We start from the raw sequence: 11303 nt of genomic DNA, 5'->3' as shown, positions 1-11303 counted from the left end.
TTATCGAACCCGGTGGAAGTCTAGTAGCTACTTCAAACTATCGCCAGTCATGAAAAGATCCGGTCAAATGACACGAGTTTAGATCTATGAACAAGGCACGAAAAGGAAAAGAATTGGCGACAGGCCACATCAGGCCTACACTTCAGCGCCGACATCACTATGTTATGTTAACTCACAGCTACAATTCTGCTCTACTGAACCGCCCGGCCTCCTCGCCGCATGGTTGAACGTATGTAAGGTTGACCCACGAGGATTTCCGTCTTTCAGTTCAGCTTTCTTTCGTTACGTTCCCGAGATAGAGAAACGTAAACAATCCTGTCATTTCCATGATGGATTGATTGGCTGGTTTGATCGCCTCTCGGTGATGGGTTATGCCTGTAACGTAATGATCTCAGTGACGTCACAGCACACACACAACACACTATATCCGCAAAAATGAGCTTATGGGTCAATCTTATACTAGTTCAACCATGTTCTCGCCGATTGACCACAAACTGTCGCACAGAGCTGGGATCGAACCCGCGCCACTCTGCGCCAATTTTGGTACTCAGTCCTGTAACCACTGGGCCAGGGTTGACCTAGCGTAAGTCGATGCTAGTTCAATGCAATTGTTATTACTAATTAACATCACATTTTTAATTAAGTAATTTCAGAATCATCTACTGCATCAGATTGCTGCAAAAGGATTTTAAATCAAAAGTCGCCGAATTAATTGTAATATACTCATTAAAAACCGATTCCAAATCAGGTCATTTCTAAACATGGTTCAACTATATAAGGTTGACCCACGAGGATTTCCGCCTTTCAGTTCAGCTTTCTTGTTACGTCACGTAGATCGAGAAACGTAAACAATCCCGTCATTCCCATGACGGATTGGTTGACTGGTTTGATCGCATTTCGGTGATTGGTTTTAACGCTCGTGTCGTAACGGAGATCAATGACGTCACAGGCGAACAACGAACTACATTTGAAAAAATAAGCTTCTCACGAGTCAATCTTATACTAGTTCTACCATGATTATCAAACAACTGAAGAAATGAATTAGAATGAAATCAATCAGCCTCACAAATCAATCGTTTTTCGAGTAAAAGCGAAACAATTCAGCAAAATTAGTCGCAGCTGATAAGGAGTGAAAAAATCGATAAAGTCGTCAATCTTCTCAACATCGCAGATCTCCAGGTAGTTTCGTTAATAAATTGTTGCTTTATTTAACCCAATCCCGGACGAAATAGATTATAGTAACTGGGTGAATACAAAGTGCTCTTTGCTCACAACTTGGCTAACAGTCCAAAACTACCATTGGGAAAAAAACAAAAAGCCTAAAAAATACTGACATTTTTGGGTTAAAATCAAAACCCTGAAAAGCAGCACCATGTTTTTGGGGTAGCAGAGGTAAATGGGATGCACTTTGCTTCGTAACGGATAACAAGCACCAAAATTTTCACTCACGATGATCATTAGTTACATGACACGAACACAATAAAAAATAAAACCACTTTCATATACACCCTTTAAATAAATAAAAACTTTTGTGACCGAGAGGAATAGGTAAATCTATCCATGTAAGCGGAAGATCTATTAATACTTTCATGGCGAATTTCAGATCGACAAATACTTTTTAATCAATTCGATAAATACTTTAGGCAGTTCTATGAACCCTTTGAAGATTCCATAACAAAGGGATGTAAGACCTTACCTGTGACAACCAAAGTGCTTCCAAAGCTTAACCCGTATCTCCATCAACTGCTTTTACTGCCTGGTCTTCACTTCAGTTGCGATCCAGATGGCAGGCCAATCACATGTGGTGCTAATGATTGCATTGCAGTATGTTCGCAAGTTGATCGAGGTGGAATAATTATTGAAGAGACATGAGCATGCATGCAGTGATCGCATGGATGATTAGTGGCACTGCATCACGCGTACCCCGTCATTCTATTCCACTGATGATCTGAACTTACGAAAATTAAAAACTCGCATGGTTGATTTCTCGAGTCCCCATTATTCACAAACAGATAACCGACTTGTGACGTCTCTAGTGAATGGTTTTACCGGTTCACGATAACTAAGAAAAAGAGAATACAAATGATTTCTCATGGGGCAGTAATGACACGCGCTATATTCCTGCAAGAGAAGTCATAGCAAAAATATGTCACACCGATGGTCGAGCTTAAAACCTTGTTATAGAGCTCATTTATAGAAAATATCTGGATTAATATGTGACGCAAATATCAAGTAAACAATTTCTACTCTATTCTGTACACGAAGCTTAAATTACCACTTTCCACTAATGATGTGACCAAGTGAGGTCGGTCATCCTTACTAGGTTCAAAATAAGTGATGAATAGCTTCCATCTTATTTTTGTTCCTTAATGTGCGCATGGAATTAGTTTTGCCTACAAGGCTACGTACATGGGCCAAATTGTAGCCCTTCTCGTACAGTTACAGGACGAGAAAAAATTTGGTCACCCGATTGGCAACGATGTTAATCTTGACCATTTCCATTTAAGAAAGGAATTTACATCGTGGAGGTTGAGATGAGCAATGGAAGGTTAAGCGACTATGGTCCTGGCAATGAGTTCTTTCATAATCTCGTTTGCACCGCCGTAGATCGACTGGACTCTGGCATCCACGTACGCCTTGCTGATGGGATACTCGCTCATATATCCCCAGCCTCCGTGCATCTGCACGCAGTCGTACGCCACTTGGTTCTGCATATCCGAAGACCTGGCAAATGGTAAATAATTATAGTGTGATCTCACATTATTTGGGAAGATATGTGGAATAATCCTATTATTTGTGTGAAGTAATAAGAGAGTACAAGGACATCTTACTTCAACTGATTTCGTAGGTAATCAATTTTTTCAAGCAATCACGATTGTGTTAGCGTGCGCGCGTACAAGATTTCGTTCACTTGTCTGACAGATGCAACATGAGACTTAGTCAAGTAAGATACTAATGATCGTTTTCAGGAGAGTGAAACTCACCAATATTTGTTCATGGAGGCCATGGCACCGTCGAGCTTGCCCTTGTTGTGGAGCTCGATGCATTGGTCAGTGAACGCTCGCGTGACGGATATCTTCGTCTTCAGCTCTGCTAGCTTGTGCTGTATTGTCTGCATCACAATAACCAAGAACTTTATTGCTTAGTGTAAGAGAAGAATCGAAGAACTTAAAAAATGTATGAAAGTTGTGACAGAGTTGATGACGAACAGAAGTGAATGAGTTGATGACGGAAAGTCAAACATTGAGAGAGAATTACGAGATGACGGCACAGCAAGATGATGTTCGGAAAGCAGAAAAAACAGAATAAAAGCAAAATTGTTAAGGAGACTTACTAGATACATCAAACCATCAAGGAACGAACGCTTGCACTGAAAAACGAGTTACACTGGAAGAACATCTTCAGTCACATGCAAAACCTCAATAGTAGTACAATGGACACAGTGTTTGCTGTCGTATCAGTGGTGAAGTTATCTTGCAGCGGTTGCAAGATAAAAGTCGCCAACAAGGCGAGGTATGTCGGAGTCACTAATTTATTCAATCGGAAACGATTAATCAACAACAGCTGATAGTAGGTCTCAAATAGCCAGGCCGCTGAAGCTAGCAGGAAATATGTCGTGCAAATATCTAAAAAATGACCGCTACAATGCAATATAAACGAAGCCATCGTACAGGAAGACTCAGTCAAACAATAAAAGTGTCACTAGCACACGAAGAATGAGCAGAAATATACGAGGAATCCCGCCTACATAACCACTCCCCGATGTCAGATAGTACCATGTTTACCCGTTCACGTTATATCTATAACAAGAACAACAATTCTTTTCATCTCTATAAGATGCTCGTTTTTGCGTCATTATGTGAATTGTTTAATCAATCCTGATAGGTGTTGGTGCGCGGCACCAGCAAGTTCTCATTCACTCGTCTGTCTGTGAAGTGAAACCCGAGGAATACAAGGCACAATAGCCGAGGCTGCTCTTCAGCATTGAACGAAGAGCAAAAATTGTAACGGATTACGAATTTATGACGAATTGTAACGGATTACGAATCAATGACGATAATCAATGACGAGGGAAAATTTTCTCAAAAGCACCAAACATTAAAAATACAATGCATGCTTCTGAAAATTTCTGATTGGGCTTATTCATTATCGTACAAACCTGGTACAGGCAAACCAATAGCAGATGCACCTGTCGCGAGACTAAGTAAAAAAAAATAAGATCAGTACTCACTGCATTGAGTGACAGAGAGCGCATTTTCTCGTCCGTCCGTCCATGAAGTCACGGACGGACGGACATGACGAGCACAATAGCGCCTTCTTTTCATAAATGAGAAAATACGCTAAAAATGCTGAAGTTCATGTAACAAGAAACCGTGACGAATAACCGTAAAGTGAAATTTTGATTTAATCATACAAAATAAGCTACAGGAAAAGAACCGACCTCGAAATGTTGTAAACAATTATTGCCAAAGCCTGGCCGGAACGAAATAGAAACAAACTTCTGACCTTTTCATCTATTGAAACTGCAGAGATGAGGTGACTATTAAGTAAGTATTATTCCAAGCGGAAGAAGAGTAATTATTCCAACACTGCATTATACCATAGGAAGAAAGTTCCACTGGGGATATGGGTAAAAGTTCTCTTCATACAGTTCATAGGATAGTGTCAACAATTTGTGGATTTCAAGAAAAAACGCCGGGACACCATTACATTTGCATCAACTCGATTAAAGCTCATGGCAATATTACGGATTAGATATATTTATAATCAAAGTTACAAAATATCTTGCTACAGCTAATTATTATAGCCAGTTCTTAGAAGTGAACAACCAGATGACTTGACCTCAAACAATATTATTAGTGGTAAAAAAAAGCTGAACCAGCAGCTCTATGGCTGAATACGCTCACATTAGTATCTATTTTAAGGTGGGCAGTAAAGCAATTACTTGTAAATTAGAAAGGGTTTTCCCAAAAGCCTTGCGCTGCTTCACATATTCGCGCGTTGTTTCAAACTGCCACTCGCAGTTGGCTGTTGACATCACACCAATGAGAAGACGTTCCTGCGCAAGTGAAATGGAGTGTTAATTATAATAAGAATGGAAACATCCTCGAAACACTTCCTGTTATATCATACATGGTCTTAATTATATTGACCAAAAATGAGTGATAGCTTAAAGTAAAACAAAGCATTACATGCTTATGTTTTGATCCCTGGAGTTGAGTTGTTAAACTAAAGGCGCTGGTGAGAGAATCACATTCAGATGAAAGAAGTGTGTGCTGATGAAAGAAGTGGGTGCTGATGAAAGAAGTGGGTGCTAATAAAAGAAGTACGTTCAGCCATGCAGTTTAGTGCTTCGCACGTTGGGTCTAAGTTTAGGTCAAGTTGGCACTCGGTTCTAGGTACCTGAGGCAGCTCTTGCATGAGCCCGTAGAAGCCATGGTTTTCTTTGCCCAGCAGCGCCGTCGCTGGCAGGCGCACGTCCTCGAAGAAGAGCTCGGCCGTGTCCTGAAATAAGGGATCTTCCTTGAATAAAACTATTAGCATTTAGCATATGTAAGAGTTTTCTATTGGACATAGGGTTCAAAATACACTCACGGGATAATTTGAAAGTGATCTAATATTCTGTAAATTAGTTGGTTACACATCACAATATGCTACTAATATGACTGAGTACGCATGAAACTTATTCAGTCTCGAAAAAGGCAGAAACTCCTGATTAGAAGCTACCGAACAACGAAAGTTCAATCTATGTAATACATCTTGGATTAATTAGTTCACAAATCATAACCTTCATAAACAAATTCTAATAATAAGCACAGAACGTACTGAATTTTTCCCTTCATGCAGAGGCTCAAAATTCATTTCATAACAAACTTATTTAAATAAAAAAATTAGCATATCCACACCTGGGCTTTCATTCCCATCTTCTTGAGTTTCCTGCCTTTATTAAATCCTTTCATGCCCTCCTCCACAAGGAACAAGGATATTCCATGAGCTCGAGACTTGGCCTCAGGTTTGGTAACTGCCACAACGATGACAACGTCGGCCATGTAGCCGTTCGTGATGAACGTCTTAGATCCGTTCAAGATCCAGTCGTCACCGTCCCGCCGGGCGTTCGTTGCAACACCTTGCAGGTCGCTGTAAAAAAACAGTTGATGCAATGATTGCATAACTCAGACACTTAATTCAGCAATTGCATTTTACTTTGTAGTTAAAAATTATTGTAACTCAGAATTAGAACACAAAAACTGAACAGATTAGGAATAATTAAAATAGAAATTGCTGCATATACAAGGCAGATCTAAGAAATGAACTGGCGATGCCATGAGTCAGTTTCCTATTTCACACATCGCGGTTTTTTAAAGGAATGTCTCTCCAAGTTACCAACTGGGAAACCGTCACATAGGTTTTGAGGAGTTTTTTGTGATTCATTTATAGCTGGATGCAAATGTGAAGTAAAAGCTTAAAAAAGTACAACTCAGTACTCACTGCAGTGAGTGATAGAGAGCGCATTTTCTCGTCAATGAAAATGTGACGTCACGGACAGACGGACATGACGAGCACAATAGCGCCTTTTTAGCTCATTTTCTCACTTATGGAAAAAAATGCACTATTGTGCTTGCCATGTCCGTCTGTCTGTCTGTCTGCCGTCTGTCCGTCCGTCCGTCCGTGACCTCAAGTTTTCGTCGACGAGAAAATGCGCTCTCTGTCACTCACTGCAGTGAGTACTGTGTTATATTTTTTTCCATAATTGAGAAAATGAGCTAAAAAGTTTATTCACATTATTAATTAATAGAGGTTTAAAATCTCATGAAATAATAATATTAATACCTACTGTTGGGCATTACATGAATTTACAAGAATACATAGCTCATATTTATAATTAAAGAAACTATTGATAGGACTTTCCTACCAGTATTGTTACAGACCTTCCTGCCCCAGGTTCCGTCATGGCGATAGCACCAATTTTTTTACCGGCCACCATGTCAGGAATAAACTTCTCTATTTGATCTGTGGTGCCATAATGTGTGATGTAAGGCATGACGATCTGGGAGTGCAGAGGGAAGCCTGGCCCAGAGCAGTTCACATACATTCTGGAGGCAGAAGTTCATCATCACACAGTAGGTTTCAATCATTACACAGTAGGTATGACTATTAATGAGAGTCAAATATTAAGCTCAAAATACCAGTATCAAACAACTAGGAGTACTATATGGAATACGCTAATGAATACATCTTAGTATTTGATTATGAAATATTTAAACAAAAATAATATGTATTTAAAGTTGAAATTACTTGCTCAATGACAGAGTATTTCATGGAAGAAATCATTATATAAAATAATAAGATATTCAACTAAACAGTAAAAAGAGATAAATGGGAGAATTTATATGGGTTTAACAATGCAAATATTTTCTTATAATAATATTAATAATATAGGTTTAGGTAAGCATCAACAATCAGGCTTTGCAGTCATGAAACCAATGAACATAATTTGGCAGGACTGTCAAAAGCCTCACAGCTCTTCCATGATGATGGCAGCATCTTTGAAGTCGCCACCAATACCGCCATGCTCAGCAGGGGTGTCTGTGCCCAGCAGTCCTGCCTCGCCAGCTTTCAGCCAGAGCTCTCTTGAAACTTGGCCATTCTCTTCCCACCTCAACACAATATTACATTACAATTTTGTTGTCAAATTAATGCTGAATTGAAGAATAATTTCCTTGCTTAGTCAGTAGTATACATGTATAAAGGTACATTAGGCATCATTGAATAGCATTACATTATTATTTTTGATGCTGTAAGGCCTAGGATGCTTGTAAATGGTTTATATGAACATATTAAAGCTTCTTTTAGTGGTGTAATACCCTTTAAGTAGCTTGACAAAAATATTATACAATTTAGGTCATTTAAATATAGATTATAATAAAACATGAGCACAGGTGCAAATAATTTGAACTAATATTATATACGTGGCCATATGAGTTGATTGATAAAACCATCACTGGCCTCACAGGCTCACACACACTATCTACTACCGTAAAATGGGGTAACTTAGACCGGCGGGGTAACTTAGACCACTTTTCGTTTTTTTAACAAAAACCCCCACAACTCAAAAACTATTTGACATAGAAAAATTTTGTCAATGGGCATTAAAGGCCTAATACTGAGGCCACATAACACAATAGAAAGATTTTTGATTTTACCACCCGGTCTAAGTTACCCCAAGAGCTGGCCCAGCTGGGGTAACAAAGACCATCACTTTTTTTGAAATTACATAAAGACTATGAGAGGCAGGAGCCAGCAATTTATGGTGAGTGAAGCTAGAGTATAGACCTGTATTTTGCACATTTCAATTCAAGTTTAATTTAGCTAGTAAAAAAATGGCATCATTTATAAAAAAAAAGTGGTCTAAGTTACCCCATTTTACGGTATAGCAAATACTTACGTTTACTGCACTACAAATTTACCGATACTTTAGTTTGGAATCTAAAAAGCCTTTCTTGCACGTTGTATTTAGTTTTATTCATCATATACAGGAAAATCTACCAAGGTACATGTAACGTAACTGGAAATGTTTAAAAATAATACAAGGAGCATTAAAAGTCTTGAAACCATTACTTACTTTTCATGATGTGGAACAATTTCCTCTTGACAGAACTTTCTACAGCTTGTACGAAATATGTCATGGTCGGAGTTGAAAATTGAACGACAGCCAATATCCATCATGGAGTCTGACTGGGCTCCTTCCTTTCGCTCACATAGCAAGGTTCTGTAATAAGTGTAATTTAATAATGAATTGGCTTTTGGAAACAACAGAGTGAGATAGTCATAAATGCATGACAGTACTAATTTAAGACTATAATTTAGTTCCACAATATTGTACATCAGTACATGAGTGATTTTTGGTTTGGTTAAATTTAAATCACTTATATACCACCTAATGATTTTTCCCAGTATAATTGTAAAACATTTTCTATATTGAAAACATTTTCTATTTATTCTTTATAAGAATAACTAATAACTATATAAGTAGACCAGTAAACTGTAAAGTACCTTGGGGCTTGGAAGGCTTGGATAGTAGGTACCTACAAGAGACTAGACACTAGACCACTAGCATCAACAGTTAGACATTGAATAAAATTTTGAACTAAATCAAGAAATTTAAAATGAACTAGGTAGTTTCAAAAGATCTCTCATTTGACATTGTCTCTTGTTTAAACAATTCATCAACATGTTTAGATTCTTGGCTTATTACTCATCATAACTCATGACTCATTCACTGTAGCATCTACAAGACTACATTCTACCATGAATGTTATCCTTATGGCCTAGGGTACCAAGATTAAATAACAGAACTATCATTGACATTGAAATTAAAAATTCAAAAAAAAATTACCCTGACTGTCTGACACAGTTTTGAACACATTTTCAGCTTGAGCATATTTTTGTGCAATACATTATATATATATATAGCCTACACGGCTACACCTACACTGTCCTACAGGCTACAGCCTAAACTAAAGGCCAAGCTTGCCAAGGCTAGGGTAGGGGCTGGACTACACAAGATTCAATTGTAAAATTATTACCTGAAATACTTCAGATTTCAGATTATATAACCAAACAAGGGTCAGAGCGTCACATCAAGGTGAACTTTCGATGACTTTTCAAGCAAGCATTAGGGGCTAAAAATTTTTTTCTTGTTACATATAATGATATATAATTTACAAGTGCAGACAGCTGTGCAGTTAGCCTAGTATCCTTACTTAATTAGGTAATCAACTTACGATTGCGTAGAAAAGCATCTTGAAGCCGGGATTTGGAGCGATTTGCTCGCACGCGCAATTGAAGGAACAATATTTCTTAGCAGATTTGCCATTTTACACAATATTTACTATAAATAATTAATAAAATCACACGGAAAAATTGCGCCTTCGTACGACTGACAAAGCAAAGCGTTAATGCGTTGTACAGTAACTTAGAAACCGGCCTGCCAGGCGGTCAGTCACAAGCTCTCAGCCTCTCACTTACGCTCCGAAAGCGTAGGCCTGCTACGTACGTCTGTGACGGGCAAGTTCAAAGTCCACGCAGGTCAACTGGTCATTAACCCCGAATTGTCTGTTCGATTGACGCCATGGAGTGAAAGGTACACAATAGACAAGACACTAGACAGAGTGATTGACAATATTATCAGTTCATACAACTTAAGACAATCGACCAACTCTTAGCACGAACTCGTATCGTTCCGATAAGAATTTAGCGTGTACCCGAAAATTCTACCGACTCCTCTGTCTTTAAAAAAAAATGTTGATAACTTACCGTTCATTTCTATTTAATTACGTCGCAGTTGTTACGCATGAGTTAAATGTTTAAAAGTAGCTATACAGTCTACCGTCAAAAATATAGGAATCACCAGCGAGTTATTAAAAGTTGACAGCTTTCAAGCCAACAGATGTATCTCAATAATCAAATTAAGAAGAGGTTACCCGCAACATAATAATACCTTGAGAAATTGTATCCATCGCTTAGACACATTAATACCTACGGTAATTGTGGTAATTATTAAATAGTTACAACTTTCATTCTACTTGCATTCGATTTGTCTACCTCAAACGCAGCGTCTTGTTTTAAATTGATAACAAAATTCACGTTAATAGGAAACTGTGCAAAGATTCTGATCCGTTGATAATTTTCAATAATTGTAATTTAGGCGGCCTTCATGACATTTTTGTCATCGGCATATCATCTATGAGGGTCGGTGCTTCAAGTTGAAGTGTCGTGGATAAGATAACGTATCTCGGTTATAAGTCGTCAGCCACCTTAACCGCAGAAGTGTCGATTTGGTTTAGAGATAAGATTGTGCGTGAACCATAAGATAGAGTTTTTCGTTATGAAAATATTTATCAAATAATCATAATTATTTCTTACCGGCTTTCATTGGATCAAACCTAATTTTATCGGTGTATTCCACGAAGATTATTTATCCATGGCTCGATAACATCCCAGTATTTTACATACACATTTAAAATTGGTGTAACTTTTGGCTACTATGACAACACCAATCAAGTATCATGAATAAGGTTTAATCAATTTTATCTAAGCCATGAATGCATGTATAAAAAACTATTGTCTATCATAGGATATCGATTGTAATGCAATGCATTAATGTAATTATTTAAAGAAATGGGTTCAAATAAAATCCCTCATTTACCGCCTCTATATTATCTTCTTGCAGGTTAGCCCGGCTACCCTGGATACATTCATCTGTGCAGTACTAGGACCTCGTCATTTCGAATCTCGCAATC

General features: G+C 38.1%; 1 protein-coding gene across 2 annotated transcripts; it reads right to left on the bottom strand.

Moving 5' to 3' along the window:
• Positions 1-1179: 1179 nt before the first annotated feature.
• LOC108678307 (long-chain specific acyl-CoA dehydrogenase, mitochondrial) lies at positions 1180-10225 on the bottom strand. Of its 2 annotated transcripts, XM_018166686.2 has the most exons (9): positions 9786-10224; positions 8624-8770; positions 7521-7658; positions 6930-7094; positions 5907-6138; positions 5404-5505; positions 4946-5059; positions 2985-3112; positions 1180-2724 (listed from the first exon to the last, which is right to left on the bottom strand). In XM_018166686.2, the coding sequence occupies exons 1-9, from the start codon at positions 9875-9877 to the stop codon at positions 2550-2552; spliced, it is 1293 nt and encodes a 430-aa protein (XP_018022175.1). In that variant the 5' UTR covers positions 9878-10224; the 3' UTR covers positions 1180-2549. The 2 variants fall into 2 exon arrangements, with proteins under 2 accessions (XP_018022175.1, XP_018022177.1); XM_018166688.2 differs by lacking the exon at positions 7521-7658 and having other exon boundaries at positions 9786-10225.
• Between the last annotated feature and the right edge of the window lie 1078 nt (positions 10226-11303).

The sequence above is a fragment of the Hyalella azteca genome, unplaced genomic scaffold, assembly GCF_000764305.2.
Source record: "Hyalella azteca isolate HAZT.00-mixed unplaced genomic scaffold, Hazt_2.0.2 contig8735, whole genome shotgun sequence".
Taxonomy (NCBI): Eukaryota; Metazoa; Arthropoda; class Malacostraca; order Amphipoda; family Hyalellidae; genus Hyalella; species Hyalella azteca.
This window is presented reverse-complemented; position numbering and strand designations above follow the sequence as displayed.

Excerpts from the sequence above, each read along its gene's own strand:
- LOC108678307 (XM_018166686.2), bottom strand. The coding sequence starts at position 9,877 with ATGGCAAATCTGCTAAGAAATATTGTTCCTTCAATTGCGCGTGCGAGC. Across the intron at positions 6,139-6,929 it reads ACGGAACCTGGGGCAGGAAG|CGACCTGCAAGGTGTTGCAA; the intron begins GTCTGTAACAAT and ends GTTTTTTTACAG. Across the intron at positions 3,113-4,945 it reads AAACCCTTTCTAATTTACAA|ACAATACAGCACAAGCTAGC; the intron begins GTAATTGCTTTA and ends ATTGTGATGCAG.